The sequence below is a fragment of the Vespula pensylvanica genome, chromosome 2 (assembly GCF_014466175.1).
Source record: "Vespula pensylvanica isolate Volc-1 chromosome 2, ASM1446617v1, whole genome shotgun sequence".
Classification (NCBI taxonomy): Eukaryota; Metazoa; Arthropoda; class Insecta; order Hymenoptera; family Vespidae; genus Vespula; species Vespula pensylvanica.
Window position 1 is genome coordinate 3,011,207 of NC_057686.1, and position 25,823 is coordinate 3,037,029.

At 33.3% G+C, this 25,823-nt stretch overlaps 1 protein-coding gene across 11 annotated transcripts in view; it reads left to right on the forward strand.

Annotated features, from left to right (window-relative positions):
• LOC122627304 (neurobeachin) overlaps positions 1–25,823 on the forward strand; it is a 191,157-nt gene that overhangs the window by 99,184 nt on the left and 66,150 nt on the right. For 3 of the 11 annotated variants that reach the window (XM_043808371.1, XM_043808373.1, XM_043808366.1), the window contains 27 exons: positions 6,340–6,466; positions 6,658–6,758; positions 6,968–7,063; positions 8,458–8,579; positions 9,302–9,428; positions 9,587–9,706; positions 10,120–10,266; positions 10,389–10,496; positions 11,434–11,574; positions 11,661–11,806; positions 11,941–12,154; positions 14,345–14,597; positions 14,761–14,903; positions 14,982–15,172; positions 15,245–15,353; positions 15,446–15,527; positions 15,605–15,921; positions 16,072–16,293; positions 16,391–18,092; positions 18,194–18,359; positions 18,438–18,591; positions 18,673–18,852; positions 19,672–19,812; positions 20,202–20,309; positions 20,455–20,626; positions 22,528–22,899; positions 24,411–24,541. In XM_043808371.1, coding sequence (XP_043664306.1) covers positions 6,340–6,466; positions 6,658–6,758; positions 6,968–7,063; positions 8,458–8,579; positions 9,302–9,428; positions 9,587–9,706; positions 10,120–10,266; positions 10,389–10,496; positions 11,434–11,574; positions 11,661–11,806; positions 11,941–12,154; positions 14,345–14,597; positions 14,761–14,903; positions 14,982–15,172; positions 15,245–15,353; positions 15,446–15,527; positions 15,605–15,921; positions 16,072–16,293; positions 16,391–18,092; positions 18,194–18,359; positions 18,438–18,591; positions 18,673–18,852; positions 19,672–19,812; positions 20,202–20,309; positions 20,455–20,626; positions 22,528–22,899; positions 24,411–24,541 — 5,892 coding nt within the window. The remainder of the gene's footprint in view (positions 1–6,339; positions 6,467–6,657; positions 6,759–6,967; positions 7,064–8,457; positions 8,580–9,301; positions 9,429–9,586; positions 9,707–10,119; positions 10,267–10,388; positions 10,497–11,433; positions 11,575–11,660; positions 11,807–11,940; positions 12,155–14,344; positions 14,598–14,760; positions 14,904–14,981; positions 15,173–15,244; positions 15,354–15,445; positions 15,528–15,604; positions 15,922–16,071; positions 16,294–16,390; positions 18,093–18,193; positions 18,360–18,437; positions 18,592–18,672; positions 18,853–19,671; positions 19,813–20,201; positions 20,310–20,454; positions 20,627–22,527; positions 22,900–24,410; positions 24,542–25,823) is intronic. The other 8 variants (XM_043808369.1, XM_043808377.1, XM_043808370.1 and 5 more) reach the window with 5 other exon arrangements.

Below are 25,823 nucleotides of genomic sequence, written 5' to 3' on the forward strand. Positions count from 1 at the left end.
TAAAGTAGCGTCATTAGATGAATTTTCTATTATAAAAGACCGAGCGGTCGACGACGAGACGTGGATCAAGGGAAAAAGAAGAAAAAAAAAGAAAGAGAGAAAAAAAAAAGAGCGCGCGAGTACTCGAATTTCTCTGTGAAGGAGAGGCAAATGTAACCGGATGAACGAGAGCTATAGAGGAAAAGATAGAAAGGAATTAAGAAAAAAATCTCTGTGTTTCTTCGTAGATATTCGTATATCGTGCAAATATTCATTGCATAAAGTGGAAAGAAAAATGTGTGTGTGTATGTGTGTGTATGTGTGAGAGAGAGAGAGAGAGAGAGAGAGAGAGAGAGAGAGAACAAAGACGAAGTCAGAAGGAAAGGAACTTTTCAAATTAATTAGCGTTAAAGTCGAAACTCAAGAAAGATCACAGGCTCGTAATTTTAAGGCATCGTTGTCTGAAACGTCAAAAAAAGAAAAAGAGAAAAAGACGAAAAGGAAAAGCTACCCTCTCCGTTGTTACAAAACTTCCTTGTTTGACAAATTCCTATGTTCAAATAAAGCTTTCGTTGTACGTTAGAGTTAATAAACGTGCATCGAAGTCATTACGCTTAATAAATAACGATCGTTGATGTGAATGTATAAGTAATTACACATATATACGTATACTTTCTTGTACTGCAGTTGGTGATTAATTAATATCTCTTTTTTTTTTCTTTTTAATTAAACTTTACACAAAGAAAATAACAAATGGTAAACTTTAAGACGAACTTTTGGATCTCTTATCGTCCCTTTAAAAAGGAACTGAAAATTGATACGCGATAGATCTTGCTTGAAAAATATCAAGAAAATGTAGAAAAAACAAAAAAGAAAAAAAGAAAAAAAAATACTCTTGATTGAAATATCGCAATAGAAGTTTTGATATCGACGAAATCATTTTTCACTTTTCAATTTGCCTAGGTCGAATACATACAAGAATAATTAATTATAACCGCGAATTCGAATGAAATCGAGTTAAAGTTGAAAAAAGAGTTGATTAAAAGGAAAGTTTTAAAAATGCTCATTGGTACGGTTTAAAACGATAGAACAAAAGTTTTACCGTTTATTGTTAGTTCGTTCCTCAAAATCAGTTCCTTTTTGTTTACCTCTTTTCTTTTCTCTTTGTTCTTTTCTCCTTTAAAAAGAAAAAAAAAAAAAGAAAAAAAGAATAGATATATCCAAACCAAAGTAATTTTATCTTTTTCTTCTTATTTTTTTCGTTATCTTTATAATTCTTTATTATATATAATCCCTATCTTAATATTCCTCTTCTTCTTCATCTTTATCTTCTTTTTCATCTCTACTTATGGACATTCAGATCTTCATTATTTCCATAAAATAACGACCCTTTACGTAAACCCTCTATGCTTTCCATTCATTGCGTTCTATGAAATGAGTTTCGAGTCTCTCCCCTCTCCTTTTCATCCTAAACACGCATACATTCTAGTTGTGCCATCTGCTAACGGCAAGCGTCTTACTTGTATGTACTTACTTGTTTCATGTAACAGCAACTCTAGTACATAATATCGTCGTACGTAGTGCGCCTTTAAGACCCTTTAATCCTGTAGTAGACGAAGGGAGTATATATGAAATATGAGTCTGACGTAGTCTTGAAAATATAATCGGATGTTCGATATCAAAACCGTGAGGTAAAAAATAAAAGCATAATCATACTCTCCGATAATTTGCGCGAATATTTATATCCATTGCAACACTGGTCATATTTTTTTCTCTCTCTCTCTCTCTCTGTCTCTCTCTCTCTCTCTCTCTCTCTCTCTTTTTTCTTTTTTTTTTTTAGATTGCAATCATCGTACAAAATTAACGAGATTTCTCGTTTGAAAATATGCACATATACCAACGTGTTTTGAATTAAGCAGGCTTTTGAGATGGAATCGCCCAAAGGGAATATTTGGTAGCAATCCATCCGATTGAGTTAAAACCTTTAACCCTGCTGTTTCGTAAGCAGCTTACGTCGTTACACGCTTGAGAAATGATCCGTAGCTCCGCAAGCTCGATAGAATTAAACTATTTCAAATTCCAAATGTTCCGAGTTAAATTAAATATAGTTGGCGTATAGAACGCGCGTTATTACGTCGAACATTTACTTAATTTTTAATCTTATTAGAATAAAGATTACGTTTAGATATCTGGTATATATCGTCTAATAGAAGATACATATCTATTGAGAATATCTATATATAACCTACGTTATATTTGCCATTAGAAATATTATATATCTATATCGATCAATCAACGACGAAGATCGATCCGATAGAAATTGCTCTGTGAGGAGAAACATCAATTATTCAGACTTGGAGGCTCGTTTGAGTTTAACGGCTAAGTATCGACGAAATATCTAAGCTCGGATATTCGAGAGTATCCAAAGGCGCAAGTCCCTTTGTGTTATTACGTAATCTATAATTTAATTCCGAAGGAGACATCGTCGATGGTGATCGTGCACGGAATACAAGTCTGATGAAGCTAGCGAGAGAATCGTGGATCGAGATCGAATTGGAGATCTTGGAACGGTATCAGATCCGAAACTAGAACATAGTCTTCGTTGTCGTCGTAATCGTCCTCGTCGTCATTGTCTCCGAACGAAGGGCCACTCTGATTTTATAAGGGATTAATTAATACCGACTTTGTAACCGAGATTCTATCTAGTTCTTTGTTTAACCTCGTTTACCGTCTTTTCTCTTCTTCTTTTTTGTCTATCTTGCAAAAATGCGATAATGTTACGATGTATATATGATACATATATATATAGAACAGGTGTGAACTTTTCTCTGACCTCTGTTAAAAATAAATTACGGATGTTAATTGTTCTTTCAATTATTTCGAATATTCTTTTCTTTTGAATTTCATTTCAATGCAATCCACATATATCCGTAGAATTAATTATAATGTAATGTCGTAATTAATCAACCTTTTGCTATACTCTTTATTATTGGAATAATTTCATTTGTAATTTTTTAGAGGGAATATATTGTTAAAATTTGTACTTTTGCGATGACGTCATTTGGGATTTTTTTTTTTAATTTTTAATTCGATTTAAATCTGCCGGAGTGACGTGAGTGTAAAGAAGGAGAGCGATAGAGAGAGAGAGAGAGAGAGAGGAAGGGAGGGAGGGAATGGTGTACCAATGAAACTCGTGGTAATTAAATATGCACCGTATAACTAATCGCTTTTGTAATTAGCAATTAAGTGAAGATCCAACGCGAACGACTTTTTCCAACGGAAATTACTTGAAATTTAATCAACGCTGGCTCTCTCACGCGCGAGTGGACATATTCTAAAGGAATTCGTTTCATTTCGCAAGTTCGTCAAAAACCTTTGATTTATCAGACAAATAGGATATTTAAATATATATATATATATATATATATATATATATATATGTACAATTAAAAAGTATGCTTCAATGTCGTAATTAATCATAATGGCGATCAAATTCGGAGTCTAAAGACGTTTTATTTCAATAAATTTATAAAACAATCAAATAAAAATAAATTTATAAATACAATATACGCAAATCGTAATATACATTTATCTTTTTCAATTAAAACTCGTCTTGGAATTTTTTTTTCCTTTTTTAGATTATTCAAATCATACGTCCGAAAAGTTTTTACTGGTATATTTTTGATTGCAAACGTTGCGATTATTTTTAAAACGGACGATAAAAAAAGTTTTGAACGTATGTTGGTAGGTATTTTATGATGCAAGAAATATGCATGGGAAGCAATGTTCGTGCTCGGTTCATTGTACGTTTCAACAATGCGCTTAGATGACAGTAGCGAGTGGATTTATTATGAAAGAAGTAGGTTCTCCGTTGTTGCCACCTGAAATTGTGGGATTCCACTAGAGAAAATTATTACTTGAGTGAAATATTACTATCGTTACGTACGTTCGTACCTACATATATACCATGCACACGTATTGTCCTGAATTAAAGAAAAAATATATGTTTTTATTTTTTCGAATAATTTCGAGAGAAAAAATGCTGCTGGCGACTGATTTGAGAACATTGTATACGTTTCACTGTACAACATTCGTGGAAGAATAAGTCACAAAACTGACGGACCATCGAGAATCAGAGCTGCTACTACCTACAACTACAACGACAACAGAAGTAACGTTGAGGCGAGTTCGAAGAATGGCCCTCTTCAATGTCGCAATCAGGCTTTTAAAAGCCATGCGGCATTGCCGTTGTCGTTGCTGGCTTTTAGCGTGATACGCTCGTTGAAAAGTGGGTACCCGTTGAACGAGAGCCACCTCCAAAAGTGCGTTTTAATGCACGATGTGAAATGGGGATGGTGGTGAGTCGACTAACCGAAGGAAGAGGCAAAAAAGGAAGAAAGAAATCAAAATTGAACCGTCTTCGAAAAGATAATTCTCCAAAGATTCTACTTCAAAAATGGCTTACGTGAGAAATTTATACGTCGATAATTTGGTCTATAAATGGGACTGTTTAAATAACGATATGTCGTTTATTAATATTTTATTCGGTTATATATAATATATAAATTGTTATAACCAAATTTTTGAAAGAACTCCATATATATATATAATTTTTTGTCTACATACATAATAAAAATTTTTGAAGGATTAACTGTATCGTATCCTTGTATCTTATATTTTTCTTCTTTCTTGTATTTTATTCCTCTTGTAGTATTTGAAATATGACTAAAATTTCAGAACAATAAACTATGTACCAATGGAAGGATTTTACTCGTCGCAAATAATACAGTAGTTAAGCTGTCCGTTCGAGTTTTAAAGAGCTCAGGTAGGATATAATAGGCGGTATTATAAAGGATTAGACTGATATGTACTTACCAGCAGTCCGATTTCGCAAATCTTGAAACAAGTGAGGAAAAAGAGAGAGAGAGAGAGAGAGAGAGAGAAAGAGAGAGGGACAGAGAGAGATAGTGAGAAATAGGAAGAGAAAGAGAGAGAAGGATGAAAAGGAAACGAACACATGGGAAAACCACTAAATCGCTTCTGGTTTATCCTTTAAAGAATAAACATGTTTCGAAGTTAGATCTAACCACTGACACTGATAGTACCGCAATAGAATAACGACTAGTATATCAAACTGTTTATGTTTTCGAAATCTGTGGATAAACCACGTTGTTAATTATTTATCTTATGGCTTTACTAAAACATATTCATGATTTTTATATTATCGTTATGATTTTATAAACGATCTAAAGAAAATTAATCTTTTATTTATTATGAAATTACTAGCACGCAAAGCGATCGAGACAATGATAAAAAACAATGCTAAAAAAAAAATAGAAACAGGGAAAGCATCGTTATAAACACACTCAAATGCTACTGTTTTTGCGGAAGTCAAATGAAACTATTGGCCAGGTCCAGGTTTCCGTACGTAAAGAGACCGTGTGTACTCGCAAATACTAATATTGAATCTACCAGAAGGGTCGCGTATGTTTACTAATCCTTCGAGATTTCATTAATACTAGAAACCATTTACACGTTAATTGAGCTTACTTCATCGTAAAGAGCTAGTCGTTAGAGTGTTACGTGTGATTTCATTTGGTAATGATCCTACATTGAAGTATGTATAATAAATTTTAACTTGTTTTTATGATATATCTTTATTATATCGCAAGATAAAATTGACATATCAATAATCCATTTATAATATGGTAAAGGTAGAAATATTTATATTATTTATTATAAATAAGCGGAAAGTGTGCGCACGGACGCACGCGCAATAACGATTGCAATGCAGCAATATCGTTAAAAGCATACCGCAACGTAATATTCAGAGACAATGTTTGTATCGAATATCGATCGAGATTGGCTTCGTTGTATGCAAATTCGTTGGATTAGCTTCGCTGCAGTGAAATATTTTAGTAGCTCGGTAATTTCGGGGATAATTACACCACGGCCTTTCCCATTTTAATCGGTACTATGCATTCCTTCCAATTTTATTCTGATTGTTTCCTTTTTCTCTACGAACTGTCGATAGGCCCGGATTGTATGTTTGAAACAGAAGATACGCAATTCGAATTGGGATCGAGCAAATTGCATTGGGAATTCTCGGCTGCGTTGGATAATCATGATGTTATTTTCATGAAGGTTAAATCAGATTTAATTGAGAATGCAAACCACCGAAGTGAAAGAGAAGTGTTATAGGTGGACGATAATTACTTTAAAAAATAATTTATCCGTATTGAAAAAGAAAAAGAAGAAAAAAAAAAGATAATATATGTGGCTGTATTAATCGTTTAAATTGTTTTCGTGAATCTCGTGGTTTCTTGCATTTTAACAGACGTGTTATATTTTATGTTTCAGGCCGAAATATGGAGCGTATTTATTGCGATTTTAAGGAAAAGCGTTCGGAATTTACAGGCATGTACAGATGTAAGTCTTATAGAACACGTGCTGCATCGATTATCGCGAGCGGAGACTGTTGTTGCAGGTAAATTAGATACTTTTTCTTCATTTCAAAATATTACGCAAATTTTCTTTATGAGTTGCAAGTTACGTTGAAATATAACGCGCAGTATTACGATTTAGATATTAGATTTTATAACCCAGGAGATTTTATGCGGTCAATAATGTCATGTATATCTGAATAAAATTTTTTAATTTCTTAACCTTCTTTCGCAGATTTATTGATCGATATGCTCGGAGTATTAGCGAGCTACAGTATCACCGTGAAGGAGCTGAAACTTCTCTTCGGTGCCATGAAAGCGGTTAAAGGGAAATGGGTAAATTATTAAAAATTTTAATTAAGACTTCTAAAGTAAGCAACGAAATTTACTGAAAGTAACTTTTGTGGAAAAAAAGAAAGTAAAAAAAAAAAAAGAGAATCCAAATGTTTCGTCGAAGATTCTATTTTCTTATTTTTTTGCTTCTTTTTTTTTTCTTTTTTATAGTGCCTTTTATAGTTTCATAGAATTATACTTTCGTTTTACAGCCGCGACATTCGGCGAAACTCTTGAATGTACTTCGTCAAATGCCGCAACGAAACGGGCCCGACGTATTTTTCAGTTTTCCTGGTAGGAAAGGATCGGTAAGTGAATCTTGATTTCTTCTTTTCTCTGTAACACACAAAAGTAATGTAAACACTCTAGGCACACGGACGATGTGTCCTTTAGCAGAACGATTCCTTTTTACCTTACAACTTCATCGAAGATGTTATTCGATTCTAAACTCTATCAAACTTCGGATAAGAGAATTCACGTTGTTTCGTGAAACTCCCGTTTCAACTAACGTCGTTTAAATTCGACAGAGTATCGATCCCTTCTAACCACAGCGCGAGACCTTAAAGACGAAGCCTTGTATTGAATCTCTCGAGAATCCTGAGAATCGAGATTAAACCGTATCGCTATAACGAGGTATTATCGATTACCGTACATTCAGCAGTGGACTCATGCAGTTACGATTACACGACGCGTTCGTTATATTCTATTAATTAATCGACCATTAGAAGACGAAGGAGATAAATAAAAAAACAATTTTAATTATTTTAATCCCCAAGAGGTAATTACGTCGATACGTTCGATCGTATGAAAGTATAAAAAATAATATCCACAAAGCAAAATATGATATTTAGATGGGGATAAAGATTTCGTTATCGAAAGAAGATATTTGATAAAGTATTTGATAAATTATCCCTAAATATTTTCATTGTCGCATTGAAGGCGAAAAAGATAAAAAAGAAATTTTAATTATTTTAATCCCTAAGAGGTAATTACGTCGATACGTTCGATCGTATAAAAGTGTAAAAATATAATATCCGTAACTCGAAATATGGTATTAGGGGATAAAGATCTCCTTATCGAAAGAACATATTTGATAAAGCATTTATAAAATCAGTATCACTAAATATTTTCATTGTCGCAACGTTCACTAAATTCTTTGGACAAATTGGAGAAGATTCCGACGGAAGAAAAGTATTCATCGTCGTCTAATACAATAACAAACTTGACGTGAAATTCGCGAAGTTGTGAGACACGGCTTGTCAATTAAAGCCCGATAACAATGTTTGACGATGCCCCATGGCTGTAGGGGATTAACCGTACGCGGGAATAAGTGGGACGTGTTTGCCTCGATAGTGGACCATCCAAGTGGTGCTCAGCTATTAATAACAATTACAACGTTTATTCCTTTCTATATTAATTTTCAATTTGGCTTTCGATTTATGCATTCAACTTTTCTTTTTCCTTTTCTTTTCTTTTCTTTTTTTAACGACATCTATTAACAAAATTTATATCGAAAATCATAATCATGTTATTAAAGGATTGTATCAAACATATGTTATATGGATAATAAGTTTCTCGGAAAAAATATTTTAGAACTTTCGCAATCTCACGAAAAAGGAGTTGGTAGAAAGAAATGGGTCTGTAGAAAGAAATAATGGCGACTTATAAACACAACTCCCTCTCCTTTCTTTTTTTTTCACAGGCAATAGTATTACCTCCATTGGCAAGGTGGCCGCACGAGAACGGGTTCACATTCACCACGTGGTTTCGTCTGGACCCCATCAACTCGGTTAATATCGAACGAGAAAAGCCGTACCTCTACTGGCAAGTGCTCTTCCATCAAGTACTTTTACGAGAACACCCTCTTGAGTTGAAGTAACCTGCTGCCCTTACGGAAACCAAACCCCGTGCCCTTAATACGGCCTTTTTAAAGTTGAAATAAAAATAAAAAATTAAAAGAAATAAAAAAATAAAAAAATAAAAAGGAAGAAGAAAAAGGTCGACCTATTATTGTTACAGGGCAAAAATTTATACGGCACACTTGCGAATTTCATTAAATCGCTGTTTTCCTTATTGCATTTAATAACCATTAAGAGGAACAAAAAAAAAGGCTTTGCGATTTTGAAACAATTTTTTAAATCGAACTTTCTACGCCTCGAGGGCACAGTGATATATATATATATATTTTTTTTTTTTCACCATTTGTTCGATATGTTAGATAGATAGACATTTTTTTACGTTTTGCTAATTGAGTTTTGCGATGACGTCGGAGCGCGAATAAAAATCATGGAAATAGCGGAAAAACCGGTACGAATTTGGAAACAAAGGGTCGGTGGTCAGAACAAATGAAATATTCGACTAGGGAAAAGATCCCTGTACTCTATGCTTATACTCTGTTCCAATTTACAATTGCACGCTTTCCTATGAATCACTCTTTCTTTTTTTTTCTTTTTTTCTTGTACGTGTGTGTGTGTGTGTTTTTTTCTTTCGACGACGAGTCTTCTCTGTAATTACTGACTATTATTTTTCTTCTGTTTCTTTTACAGTTTTAAGACTAGTAAAGGAGTAGGATACTCTGCGCATTTCGTAGGCAATTGCTTAGTCCTCACGTCTATGAAAGTGAAGGGCAAGGGCTTCCAGCACTGTGTCAAATATGAATTTCAACCGCGAAAGGTATATGTAGTATATATTTATTCGTCGTAAAAATTTTACCTCTCGTTTCTCTTTTTCTTCTCTTTTTTCTTTTTTTTTTTTTTCTTTTTATTCACGTGCTTACGAGACGTATAAAAAAGAGAGAAAGAGAGAGCATTTATGATTAAATATTTTTACAGTGGTATATGATCGCCATAGTGTACATATATAATAGATGGACCAAAAGTGAAATTAAGTGTTTGGTCAATGGTCAATTGGCTTCGAGTACGGAAATGGCATGGTTTGTGTCAACGAACGACGTAAGTAGTCTTCAATTAATTACATTGTACATTTTCACGAAATTAATTAAAAGCACATAGGAATCTTATAAAAAGAAAAAATCTTATAAAAAAATATTTTCGTCGAAGGATCAAATGAATGATCGTGAGAGAATAATTGTCCAATTGTTAAGATAAATATTGCAGGTATAGTAACGCGTTAAATTTCATTTATATTTATTCGGTTTGATGAATGTACTTTCGGATGCATTTAATTAATCAAACGGATAAATTCAACCGTGATATTTTGGACAGTACAAACCGTTTCTCAGAGAAAATACTATATTTATTGTTCAAAAAATAGTTCGAGATCAAACAGAAAGGGTTGGTTTCGGTCAGGATAATATTACCTTATGTGTATATCGTATACGTACGCTCGAAAACTTTGTTCATAGCCATTCGACAAGTGTTATATCGGAGCTACACCGGAATTAGACGAGGAACGAGTATTCTGTGGTCAAATGAGCGCGATATATCTATTTAGTGAGGCACTAACGACTCATCAGATATGCGCTATGCACAGACTAGGACCCGGATATAAGGTATGTTTTTCAAATATCATTGATTCAAATTAACATATTAATTCTTTATATAAAGTTCTCTTTTACCTCTTTCTTTTTTTTTTCTTTTTTTTTTTTTTGCTTCTTCGATTCCTATCGGACAGAGTCAGTTTCGTTTTGACAACGAGTGTTACCTGAATCTGCCAGACAATCACAAAAGGGTGAGTGATGAGCAGGAGCTCACGAGCATGGTGGACCAAAGTATGCAAACTGTAAGCATTTTGTTTTTATTTTCGCCCACCGTTTATATTTCATTTTGCACTCTTTTACGAACTATTCCATTTATATACTGCGTACTCGAGTCCGAGGTAATTAAATGAAATTTAAGAAGAATTATGTTTCTTCGTTTCTATTGAAACGACGGTGTTCACTTAAATGTGGGATATATTTCTTCGATATTTCGTAGTATTCATCACTTTTTCACTTCTATGTCTCTCGTCTATTTTTTCTTTCTTTTTATTCTTTTTTTTTTATCTTTTTGCTTCGTACTCTTTTAGATATTGTATTTATTTATTTATTTATTTATTTGTTTATTTATTTATCTAGTTATTACCTGTTATTCGATATTTTTTCCTTTTATTTCCCCTATTGTATCACTTCGTAGATATATTATTGTTAATTATAATTTGATTCCTCTTTGAGATGCAATATTATGACTTCATTTAATTATTGAACGCAATTTCGTTGGATTTCTCATCTATTTTATCTTTTTTGTCTTTCTTTCTTTTTTTTTTCTTGCAACGTAGAGTATGCAATTTTTTTGCGCATGCTAATTTCGTAGTCCAAACGTGTTCCAATCGATTTTAATTTTCTGTCATCGTCCGACGGATAAATATACAAATCGTGGAGATATTATTTATTAATTTTATACGTATATATAATTTATTAATATTATACGTATATTTTAAATATATGCACTAATATGAATATTTATTTGTATAGATTATTATTAAATTTCCTATACGATTTTGAATTAAAATCCGTCGGGCGTTATGCTTTCCACATATTATCGTAGCTTTGCTAATCATATTAACGAAACGATTATTATGATTATCAAAAGTTTTGATGGAAGGCGCTTAAGGGTATCGATTATTAGGTGAACGATTAAAATACATGTATGTGTGTGTGTGTGTGCGCGCGGAATCACAGGTACTTTACGACGGAAAGCTGTCAAATGCTATTGTGTTCATGTACAACCCAGTGGCTACAGATTCTCAACTTTGCCTGCAAAGTGCACCGAAAGGCAACGTTCCGTATTTTGTACATACACCGCATGCTCTAATGCTTCAGGTACGTATTTGTAATTTCTATTTGGATAATGTCAACATGATGAATAACTTTAATTATTAAATTTAAATATTATTTCATTTGTTTAGGACGTCAAGGCTGTTATAACGCATTCGATACATAGTACATTAAATTCGATCGGTGGTATCCAAGTGCTGTTTCCTCTTTTTTCGCAATTAGATATGCCTTACGATTGTATAGCACCGAACGACATCAAACGAGATCCTACATTATGGTAAAAAAATAAAATAAAATAAAATAAAATAAAATAAAAAGAAAGAAAAAGAAAAAAAATTCTATTATATACATTGAAGCCTTGATGAAAGGGACGTACGAACTAAACTGAAATTGAATTTGCTTATATTTCAGTTCGAAATTGTTGGGCTTTATATGCGATCTCGTGGAGAGCTCTCAAACGGTTCAACAGCATATGGTACAGAATCGTGGATTTTTGGTAATTAGTTACATGCTTCAGAGAGCTAGCAGAGATCATCTGACTACGGAAGTTCTAGCATCATTTTTGGAACTTACAAAACATCTGGTAACCTGTCTCAGTGCGAACAGCGATCTGTTGCTAAAACAGGTATTGATAAACTCATAGTTCTCTTTTCTAGAAAGTTAGTTTAGATTGAGATTAAATTAGAATATCGATTTAGTAATCTACGAATTAAAATTTTGAAATTCGTGAATCTATACAACATCGACGTCCCCAAAAGAAAATAGTATCCACTTATAATTTCATTTTTTTAGAGATAGATAGTGTTTGTTGTACTAGAATTTTATTCCGGAAGTAATACGTAGGACCACTTTTTTTCGTAGAATTTCTTTTACCTAAAAACGAAGTGTTACGATTCGTATACACGTTCGAAGTAAGTTTAAATTAAAATATATTTGATATCCCCGATCGTGTGTATTATTATTATTATTATTATTATTATTATTATTATTATTATAGTTATTATATTTCAGTTAAAAATCTCCCAAACGAATAGTCGATGCAATATAATTTAATAATGTAAATTTGATACGTTGTATAATTAAGCATATTATTCTATATAGGAATATACCTTTTTTTATCAGTTAATCATATTAGATATTTTTTTCTTTTCTTTTTTTTTCGAGAAAATAATATTTGTTTAATAATTTTAATATATGGCTGCAACGAGCTTCATTATCGCCCTCTAGACTGTTGTATGCCGCCCAAAATTTTAATATTTTTGAGCACTGAATATTGCAATAGCATGCAAACCATACGAAAGCTTCATTAGGCATTCTTGCGTATTTTTCGTATTAATTATATTTCTTAATTGAGTTGCAGTAACTTTTATAAATTTGTTCCTTCGTGAATATACAGATATAAATTTTGAACGTTATATTTGCAATAGAAAAGCATGAAAATCATATCACTCTCTCTTTTTCTCTTTATATCTGTCTCTCTCTCTCTCTCTCTCTCTCTCTCTCTCTCTCTCTCTCTCTCTCTCTCTCTCTCTCTCTCTCTACCTCTCTCTCTCTCTCTCTCTACCTCTCTCTCTTCTTTATCGTATGAATTTTGCGTTTTCATTAAAACTTTGGATCGCATGCAATCTACCGACTTTAAGGCTTCCTGTTTGTCAAAATACGCCTTCGCAAAGTGTTACGTCGCGCGAATTTCCATGGCTTTTTGACATGAAAAGGACTGTTCGATTATCATTTTTTTGCGACGCTCAAATTCACCACTCACATGCTAACACTGAAATATTTTTACTTTTCTGCAATAATGCAATGCGTATATGTTGCCTAATCCTATTTTTTCATCAATGATTATGTATGTTATTTTTCTTATTCGTGTATCATAACGAATAATAATTTATGGTATGATCCAATGATACATTTATCACATATCTACGTGTTCTCCTTTTTCACGAATTTTTTCTCACAATTCTTATTCAAAAAAGTCACTTGATCTGTTTTGTTAATGTTTTATTCCGACGTAAAATGAAACGGAGTACATTGTTTCAAGTTGGTTTTGTTAATAAAACTTTTCAGAGATATTTTTTTGAGATTCTTCATTCCGATATAAAATCAATTGAAATCTAAAGATTGAGTTTGCAATTGACAAAACTTTTAAAGTGAATCGTCGCGTTTCACAAAATGATTGAATCATTGTAAAGTCGAAATATTCATATTCTTTTACTCGACACTAACGAAAAAAATTCATTATCACATTTTCTTAACAAAATCAGTAAAAAAGATTGTACCCGTACTTCCAATTGTTTTTAAATCAAATGCATGAGTATTCTACGCACAAAGCTCATGTCTACGTATTGAAATTTTCCTTTATCATCATTTTTATAATACCTTTGATAAACATATATTGTGTATACATATATATATATCTTTTCTTATTATTTCTTATTATTTCTACACTATTTGATCATGTATTAAGCAACATACGCATAAAAAAAGCAGTATTAAGAAAAAAAAGAGAGAAATCTATTGCGAATGAAAAATTAATTTATATGAGATCGCATTTTGTGCCGCTTAATATTGTTCTTATTAGATTTTTTTTCCATGATATAAAGAGAATAATTTTACATCCATTTGAAAACGATTAAGAATCATTAATCTATCGATAGTATTATATATAAGGCGAAGCAAACGAATTGGATGGAATTTCATTGTCGAAGAAGTATGGCGATGATATAGGCACATATTATGGTGTCATAGACAGGAATTCCATAAAAGTCGGCTAGATTGGTGTGTCCGAAGAACAGGCAGATCTATGGTGATGTAGTTGTTTTACTTTTCATTCCTAACCTGGCAGCTATTGGATCACGTCCTTTTTAATCCCGCTCTATGGATATACACGCCAGCGCCGGTACAAACCCGGCTTTATTCGTACTTGGCCACAGAGTTCCTCAGCGATACGCAAATTTATTCTAACGTAAGACGCGTCTCTACTGTCCTTCAAACGGTGCACACGCTCAAGTATTACTATTGGGTTGCTAATCCCCGTGCCAAGAGTGGAATAACACCGAAAGGACTCGGTGAGTTGCAAAAGCTTTATACAAATATATATTTTTAATTTTTTTTAATTAAAAAAAAATTTTTTTTTTTTAAGCTTTTTAACATTTTGAACGAACTCGTTTCCATTGAAATCCTCATCGTTTTAACCGGTTATTAAAATGTTTTTTTTTTCTTTTTTTGTAGACGGACCACGACCTCAACAAAAGGATATCTTGACAATACGTTCTTACATTTTACTATTTCTTAAACAATTGATCATGATCGGTAATGGCGTAAAGGACGACGAATTGCAGAGTATTTTGAATTATTTAACAACGATGCACGAGGTAAGAATTTATCTAATTCATTTTTGTTCAATGTTTGTTTAATGGACGGTTCAGTATTCACGAAGGATTTATTCGCAGGATGAAAATTTGCACGACGTTTTGCAAATGCTTATTTCTCTTATGTCCGAGCATCCTTCATCGATGGTACCAGCGTTCGACGCGAAACAAGGCGTTAGAACGATCTTCAAACTTTTAGCGGCTGAAAGTCAATTGATTCGTCTTCAAGCTTTGAAATTGTTAGGATTCTTTCTCAGTCGCAGTACACACAAGTGAGTGATAAAATGTTTCAAGATATATATATTTTATTATTCCAAGTTCTAATTAATTTAAAATTACAATAGAAGGAAATACGATGTAATGAGCCCACACAATTTGTATACTCTACTAGCCGAAAGATTATTGTTAAACGAGGAAACATTGTCCTTACCAACTTACAACGTTTTATACGAGGTATCGTCCATGTTCTGTATAACTTTTAATGACTCTTTTTTATCTAACTTCAATCAACATAACGAATAATTTATAATAAATAATATTTGCAGATAATGACGGAACACATCAGTCAACAAATACTTTATGCTAGGCATCCCGAACCAGAGTCACATTATCGTTTAGAAAATCCTAGTAAGATTCAACAGAATTATTATAGAATATATTCGTACGTGAATATTGTTCTTATTATTCTTATTCTTTTATTTCAGTGATTCTTAAAGTAGTAGCAACACTGATAAGACAATCAAAGCAAACGGAACAATTGTTAGAAGTGAAAAAATTGTTTCTTTCCGATATGACATTACTTTGCAATAACAATCGAGAAAATCGTCGAACCGTATTACAAATGTCCGTCTGGCAGGAATGGCTCATAGCTATGGCTTATATTCATCCAAAGAACACAGAGGAACAAAAGATTTCCGACATGGTTTATTCTCTCTTTCGAATGCTCCTTCATCACGCTATCAAACATGAATACGGTGGTTGGCGTGTATGGGTTGATACTTTGGCGATAGTACATTCAAAGGTCAGAGACAAATGGATAAATAATTAAAATCAATTAATTCGCGATTTTACAAAAAATGTAATATGGTTCTTTATCTTTCTTTATTTTTCTTTTTATTTTTCTTTTTCCTTTTTCTTTTTTTTTTTTTGTAATGTTAATTCACTTATGAAGGTATCCTACGAGGAATTTAAACTTCAGTTCGCTCAAATGTACGAGCATTATGAGAGACAAAGATCCGATAATATAACGGATCCCGAGTTGAGGCAGCAGAGACCCATTAGTACAATTTCTGGTTGGGATCAGCAACATTCAGGTAATAATGGTTACAATCGACCATCGCCTTGGACCAATCAACAGAATCATGAAGCACAGCACGTTGAAAGGAATTACAAAGTAGGTTGTGCATGTCCAAATTGTCCTTCTGAAGTTAGTCTCCAGTGACATGGAGTATCAATCGTAAAAAAAAAAAAAAAAACATTTTCCTTTGTAGGAATTTGATGGAACAGAAGGAAACGATCGTCTTGAGGAAACGTGTAGCTGTGATCTGAACTCCATAGACAACACCGAAAGCGACGGTAGTCCGGCAATCGTCAAATCCCATAGCGAGACCTTAGATACCATGCAGTCCAGCGAAGCAGTCTCTTTAGATTCAAGATTGAGCGACAAACCGGAGACACCAACGACGGCCCGAGAGATTCACACAGACACACCGACAATTTTGGAAGAGGCAAATAGCGAAGTAGCTTCTTTGCCAACGACCCAAGAGACTAGCGAAGTGATATCGATCGAAAGTTCCAGCGATATTTACAGCGAGGTACAGAAGAGTCCAAGTCCGGATTCTATGGTGGTTCAAAACACGGTACAGAAAGAAGACGATGTTGTACAGCAGGAATTGGAAGCTTCTACGAAAGATCAAATAGAGGATAAAGAGAATAAAACGAATGTCGATGTTATTATCGAGAAAGAAGACGAAAAGGAAATGACGAAGAACGATGATTTGAGTGATGATAAAACTGCCAAACTTGTAGAATCTAATGATTCCGAAACAAAGGAAGAAGGTAACGATGATAAGTCTCATGAGACATTGGCTGATAATAACGACGCGAGTAGTAACAAGGAAGAGAGCCCGAGAAAAATCGTAGAGATGTCAGAAAAGATGGAGGAATCCAACGACGATGAAAAGAGGTCCGAAATTATAAACGATATGGCTAAGGAAGAATCGGAATCATTATTAGAGCCAGCTGACGATTCGAAATACCTTGAGAAGCTACAATTGGATAATGATCGAGAGATCATAGATAGCGATACTTCTGAGGCATATCTGACACCAACGGAACAACAGGAGACATCCGCGGAAACAAAGACGGACGTTGCGGATGTCTCGAAGATCGATGAAAAAGATTTTGCGGAGAAAGTTGCTGTTTCTGAAGAAAGAAACGTTAGGGCCGACGAAGATATCGAAGAAATCGAGGACGTTTCAAAGGGTCCAGAAGATTCGGTCGATACGATAGAAACGGATGCTAACGCGAAAGCTACAGATAGCAACGATGATAAAATGGAAGAGAAAATAGCAGTAGTAGAAGAAAAAGAAGAAGAAGAAGAAGAAGTAGAAAAGGAAGCCGAAAAACTCGTAGTGAGTAGTACGTTAGAGGGCGACGAACGTGTCGCGGCCGCTTTAAAGGACGACAAAAGTGCTGTTATTAATAGTAACGACGACGAGCAGGTAATTGAAAAACACTCAAAGGAGCCGTCCACTATTTCTACTAGCGTAAGTGATAATAAGTCAGACATTCCGGTGAGAACCGACGAGGTAGGAGTAACGGATAGTGTTTCTAGTAATAGCGATATTCAAAGTTCTGTAGATAATGTGACGCAAGTGCCAAATCCTAAACAGCAAATCCCAACAATATCTACGGTCTGTGATGCTACTAAAAGTTTACCCGATGGTGTGCCTCAAAACGTTAGTTCTAATGTGGTTGCAATGGACAATCCAATTACTACGAATGACTTAACTCCAGATCACGTAGATGCCCACCGCAGATCCAGTTTACCGATCGTATCCTCCGAGACGGTTGCCGAAAGCAACGCCGAGGAACCTCCTTCTCTGCCTGTTCCCTTACGAAAAACATCATCGCCCCAAAAAAGACCAAGGAGTGCCTCAACGTCCACGCAAGTGGATCCGAATCATTTTGGTAGGTTCTTGCTCTTGTCCTCTTGTTTATTATTATTTTACTTTATCCAACGTTAAAGATAAAATTTTTTAAATTGATCGATCAAACGTCGTTCCTTGCAGAATCGAAAAGAACGAAGCAAGGAAATCCTTCCACCAGACCAATGTTCAGTCCGGGACCGACCCGGCCACCATTCAGAATACCAGAATTTAAATGGTCATACATTCATCAGCGATTATTATCGGATGTTCTATTCTCTCTCGAAACAGATATTCAAGTTTGGAGAAGGTAATCTATACGTAACGATACTTTATTCGCAATGTATTCAAATATTAAACTAACGAGAGACGTATCTTCACTTTGTAGTCATTCGACGAAATCGGTATTGGACTTTGTGAATAGTAGCGAAAATGCAATTTTCGTAGTCAATACCGTTCATCTGATTTCTCAATTGGCCGACAATCTTATCATAGCTTGCGGTGGGCTGTTGCCGCTTTTAGCTTCGGCTACGTCGCCAAACGTACGTATTTTCAAGATCGTACGTTGAAGTAGTCAATGATCCTATTTGTATTTGAATTTTATTGTGATTTGATATCCACAGAGCGAGTTAGACGTGATCGAACCGACTCAGGGTATGCCGATAGAAGTAGCAGTTTCGTTTCTTCAAAGGTTAGTCAACATGGCCGATGTCCTGATCTTCGCAAGCTCCTTGAACTTTGGTGAACTCGAAGCTGAGAAGAACATGTCCAGCGGTGGAATTTTGAGACAATGTTTGCGACTGGTTTGTATCGTTCATCTCATTTTTCGAATTCGTCATAATTATTTTATCGTTTACATTCGAGTTTATCGAACGAAATGGTATAATCGAAAGTCTACTTTGTTATATAGCATCGATAATACAAATAAAATTTTTGAAATCATTGAAATTTATCAAGAAAAATCATGAACATTAGAAATGCACATCACATACATATTTATTCAAGTATCAAAAATCGATAATTTCGACAAATATAAATACTTTGGTAGTGTGGGAATCGATATTGTATTAGTACCTACCGAAATAGCATAAATATATACATATGCGTAGTTTGCCTCATATCAACATCCCACATTACATTATGTATATTACAATATTTCATAATTTATTATCACATGATATATGGTGATCAGTCAAAAATTTGTCTCTCTGTAGAAATCACGGAACTTTCATATTACAGTAAACTGCTTATCAACCAAAATTTAGTCGAGGATTATGTATATCGCAGAGAGTGTCGTCTTTTATAAATGTCTTGAACATTAGTTTCAGATACACGAGCATACACACACACACACAGACAGACAGACAGACAGATAGACAACAAACAGACACATATACATACATATACACGATTTTGCTCCACAAAGCTAGCTAAAGATAATTTTTATTATTAAAAATACACGGCTGTGTATTCTCGCTTGTGAAATTTCTGTGTATTTTCTCGCATTTAGTCAACTTCAGACATATGTACATACTAAAGATTCATTAATACCTTACCCCCGAATACAATTATTTTTACGTACATATATATATATATATGTCTCTGATAAAATGCTTCTATAGGTCTGTACATGTGCCGTTAGAAACTGCTTAGAGTGTAAAGAGCGTGGCAGATCGTACAGCATGTTAGGTCGACAGATTGGTACTAGTAATAAATCACAGCACATACAGTCTCTAATACGAGGAGCTCAGACATCGCCCAAGGTACGTTACTTCCTATTGTCATAATTCAGCTTACATTAGAAACATTTAGATTAGTATTAATTAGTATCATCCTAAATCGCGGTAGAGCACGATTGGTCCTTAGAAGGCCCCCAATTAAATACCTTTACACGAGCGTGTCTACGCTCTAATTTCGAAGATATCAAGATTTACTTTTTTCTTTTCTTTTTTTTTCTTTTTCTTTCTTTCTTTCTTTCTTTCTCTTTCTTTTTCTCTTTCTTTTTTCTTTCTTTTTTCTTTCTTTCTTTCTTTCTTTCTTTCTTTCTTTCTCGTTCTTCTTCATTTCTTGTCCATGTCAGCGCACTATAGAGTCTTTAGAAGCGGATGCAATATTTTATATTTATATATCGAATATCGTTGCTCCTTTATAGAACATAGTGGATAATCTGGCTCATCAGTTAAGTCCTGTGAAGGATCCGGAAAAATTACTTCAAGACATGGATGTGAATCGCTTGAGAGCCGTGATATACAGAGATGTTGTAAGTAGATATGTACTTTGATCGATCCTATCGAAACTTCGATAATACCTTCTTTCACCAGTTGTATTTGAGACTCGAAGAGGAACTCGTTTGAAGAAATTTAATGAATGGTACGTCAATGATCTCTTGTTTCCTCATTTTACAGGAAGAAACCAAGCAGGCACAGTTTCTGTCCCTGGCTATAGTTTACTTCATCTCTGTACTAATGGTTTCGAAGTATCGCGATATATTGGAACCACCGATATCTCAACGTCCACCAAGTCCTGTCCAAACGATACAAACTAATGGTGCCGGTTTGAGACCGGGTAGTCCCTCAGGTAAGATTCCATGTCATTTTCAATTATCTGATTAATATACGGGCTGGCGATGATAACAATTTTCTATCAAAATTAATTAATATTTCTAAATAGTTCATAAACGAACTTAAAATAGATTTGATTTTTATATTAAAAATATTCAAATAGGGGGGATATATATATATATGCATACGTATATATATACACGTATATATATATATATATATATATATATATATGTATGTATGTATGTATATATATATGTATGTATATTGATTGTTCGATTTTTAATGAGATAGAAGATTGATGGACAATGGTCGGTCTCGTCTTTCTTTCTTCTTTTTTAAAAGATCTTCGTATAAGAATTGGAATAACAGGTTGATATAGATTTTTTATTATTTTTTTAATTTTAATATTTGTAAATAAGTATCGGTAGCAGTATAAACGTTCTCCTGTCACGAGTGATAATTTATTTGGTCAAAACTCTTACATGTCAGATATGTTTCGTCGTTTATTTTTCTATTTATTTCACTTCGATTATTTCGATTATTATAAATGAACGAACACATTTCTTTCTATATCTTTGTTCAATCACAATATTCCAAAGCATGACTATTCAATATTATAAGCATGTACTTTATAATCGTAAGTCCTGTGAACGATAAAAAAAAAAAGAAAAGAAGAATAGTCTCTGCCCTAATGTAGCTAGAAACGAACTTTTATTTCCTATTCATTTTAGGAGATTTTATTCGTCTGATTTAATAATAATCTAATTCGATCATCATTCGATATAAATTAATCCGATATTGAATATTATAATTAGCTCGAAAGAAATTTGAAATTCGATCAAGAAATGATTTCTCGTTCGGAGTCCCATAAAAAATTTTTCATTATAAACATAATCGTAATTATATACATCTATACGTCGTAGTTTAAATATATATATAAAACACGATGCACTAAGAACCACATAGTTGCAATCAAAAAATTAGCACACAACACTAGATAGAACGCATGTACGAGATGGCACTAGTGTGTGAGATATTGATTTTTTTTTCTTTCTTTTCTATGTATCTGACAGTGAGGGTTTTGATGTTTGTCGAATGTTCTTGCACCTTCTTCTCTATTGTTTATATACCATATATTTATTTTTTAATTTCGTTGGCAGCTAACATTCGATTACAAAATAGAAAATTTTTTGTTTTCCAAGATTCCGACGATATAGAATTCTAAGATTGGAAGGAATAGAAATCGTTTGTCCATCGTTAGATTTTTATAGTTAGGCGTTCGTATATTTTATTTTTCATAGGCTTGGATTATATAAAACAGAATCGTGATATGGATACGCGACCGCAACTATTATTATTTATCTCCACAAATTATGTCACTTTTTTCAGCTATACTTACATGTAATCTTACAATACGTGACCAATTGTATGCACATAGATCAAGACACAGAAGAAGATATTCGTTTGAAACGTCTTCCTGGTAATAATCAATTAAAATCCTGTGTTGATCACAACATACTAACATTCTTAAACGATTAGTCCGTAACGCAATCCTGAGTTTCCTGATTTCTTCTTACTCTTTCCTTTGATTTCACTCTATCCGTTAGGGAACAAACAAAAAAAAAAAACAAAAAACAAGAAAACAAAAAAAAACAAAAAACAAAGAAATTAAACAACAAAAAAGAGAATGGAAAAAAAGCAAAAAATAAAACAATACAAAAATGAATGAATGGAAAATGATCTTTCGGAAAGAAAGACGTGATCGAGAGACAAAAAATGAAAGAAAAAACGTGATAAGGGAATTATGAGAAAAGGAAAAAATAAAAATAAAAAAAAAAGAAAAAGAAATAGGAAGATCAAAATCGCGATGTTGGTAAAGGAATTGGTTAAAAAAACATGATTCTCCCCCCCCAGGAGATGGGAATGGTGGTGGAGGAGGTCGGCCCCTGTTTCCACAGTGGTCTCACCACGTGTACCCACAGTTCCTCCCGGGATCTCACCCTAACGCCAATGCGAATGCCAATGCCAATGCCAACCATCACATCAGCCAGCACCACCACCAGCACCCGCTACCGGCTGCCAGGCACTCTAATCGCCAGCCACCCTCCAGCTATTATCTCCCGAATCACCACAACAACCATTACAACCATCACCCGAACAACCATAATTATCATCGACACCATCATTACCATCATCACAATAACAACAACCATCACCATACGCTTCAAAAGCATATAGATCAGCCCCGAAATCTCTGTCATAGAAACTCCGCTGTCGGTCTGCAAGGTAATCTCGATTGCTCGAACGCTCTTCTTCTTCTTCTTTATTATTATTATTATCATTATAATTATAATTATAATAATTATTATTATTATTATTACTATTATTATAATTATTATTATTTCGCTCCTTTGTGGAATGCCCTTTATTATTTTTATTTTTCTTCGACAAGAGTTTTCGTTGTTATCGTCGCTTATTGCTCGCAAGCACAACGCTGTTCATTAATGAGTTCGAACACTACCTTATTTCTCCTCGATAGATATTGTCTTTGGGTTAACCCTTTTGTGAGATGATTATCTCTTTAGTTCCGTTCGATTTAGTTTGGATCGATTGGAAACAGTTTGAGATCCTCTGCACGATTAGCCTCGTTAACATTTTAGATGATTAACTTTTCTTTTGCGTAGGACAGAGTTGTTAATGCGTGATTATTTGCGGAAAGTTTTATTCGAGCAAGATCGGCCGATGCTTCTTAAGTTTCTAGAGATTAGGAACGTTGTTGTATTTTTGTATTGTTTGAGATATTATGTTTGAAGCTACACTGTATGTTGTTTAAACGTTTTACCAATTCCTCATCCCAATGTTTTCCTTTTATAAGTACACGAAAAAACTTATACCCAAATAAACATATACCCCATACTTTCCGAATGATTTTTTGTCGCATGATAATTGTTCGCTTACAGAACCACAAGATACAATTGTCAAGCACGTTCGATAAAGCACCAGGACATATATTGCACGACGTTGAAAGTTCACTACGGTGCACAATATATATATATATATGATATGTCTATATATATATAGACATATATATATATTTGATATATAAAAAAGCATCGGACAAACAATTAGAATGTTAAAAACCAAAGCATTTAGGTGAGAATTTGAGTAAATGAATCGTCTCCTGGATATTTCTGGAAACAAAGTTCGTTGCACTATGCATAATTATGTAGTTGTATTTTTTTCGTCGCAAAAAAAAAAAACAAGAAAAAATATATATATAGAAAAGAATGTATCAGCAGCATGAGTCACAGTTTTGTTTATGCTTATCGGAATGATGAAAAATTAATGTTGATAACGAGAGTCGTAAAAAAAAAAGAAAAGTAAAAAAAGAAATGAAAAGAAAAGAATTATCCTAGTTTTTGTTACGCAATAGCTTGAAAATTTTTTACGATTTGATCGTATAAATTCTTTTGACAATTAGTTTTGTTCAAAACCTGCACCATGCGCATCGTTCTCTTCGTTGATTTAGTTCGATCGACGTGTAACGAATAAGAATTCTAATTAATTATTTATCAGAAAATAAAATCCATGAAATGGCTATAAATATCGATTTAATTTAAAAAATTATTTGCAATGATAGAAAAAATTTTGCTTAATCCTTTTACTTCTCCTCTTCTTTTTTCGTTGAACGTCGATCATACGAATCTCGATGTCAAATAAGCTTTGCAAAAAGAGATTCGGCTAATTGATTTTTCGAATCGATCATCGATCTTAATATTCGTAAATCGTGTTTTCAGGAAGCGCAGGCATGATAAGCCAGTCCGGTTCTCAGGACGACGGTGAATACGAAGTTATTATAGTGGACGAAAATAATTCCTCCATCTTGGCCGACCACGACGTTACGTCGTCCGGTCCACCATCGACCAAGGTAAGTCTGTTATCAACGTTTTCAACATCGATTTTTTATGTAAAAAAAAAAAAAAAAAAAGAGGAAAAGGAAAAATACAAGAAAAAATAGTCATCGTAAGATTCAATCAAAAATTCGTGTACGTGTATTGGGAACAATTAAAATTTGGAAGGTCTCTCAGGTAAAGATCTTATGAAATCTCTTTTATAAATAATTTTCATTATTTCTTTGTTAACAATTTTAATATATTTTATCGCTAATAATGTGAATCAATATTAGAATCGATTAATAAATTACTTATTATCATTCGAAAAGAAAAAAGAAAAGAAACGATAGATCTTCGTGAGTTATAATCGATTTTATTCGAAACTGCATGTTTCCCCTTTTTGATGGAATTATATGAATGTATTATTTAATACGGCCTTTTACGTTCATATTTTATTAGTAAAAAATTATGAAATTTCATTAACTATATCCGTGTGATTATAATTCAAAATTCTTCGTTGTTATTTCTATATATTTTCTAACCTTTGTGTTGCATAAATTTTTTTTAATTATTAAAATTCTATAAGAAAAGAAAACCTGGCACTTTCTCAAAAAGGCACGATATTTGGTGCATTCGCTGTAAATAATGCGACGTTAGTCCAATGCACAGTTAGCTTTGCATTAATCTTCGTCACTATTAAAAATTTATTCGCGATAAAATAATTTTTTCTATCGTCAAAATTTTTTAATACTCAAATTCAAACGATACGTAATAAAAGGAATATACATTTTCATAGGCAACATATTCATACACAATACAATTTACAGAACAATTCAATTAGCGTATGTAGAAAAATATTCTATAGGCATTTATAAAATTATTTAAATCATAGTTGTTGATTGAAATTTCAAATTCTTTAGAAAGTAGATCACGTAACTTGATAAATGTAGATTGAATTAATGTAGTTAACAGTTCCTAATTTCTACATAAAATATTTTAACGATTAATATACACGAATTTATTGCAGTAAGACTCATCGATATTTCATTACAATAATTAATTAATATAACTAGTCGAACGTCGGTGTAGACTTTAAAGCAAACATAAAAACACATATGCACACATAGCAGCACTACGTTTCTATAAATACGTCAAAAGGATCCTTTGAGATGAACCACAAAAATTTTATTTAGTTGATTATTATAATAATATTTATAATTTAAGACGAACACAAAAAACTGTTTGAAAAATATGCCGGATAGTGAAAACAATAAAAATTAATTTTGAACCGGACGATTTTTTTTTAAACAAGACAAC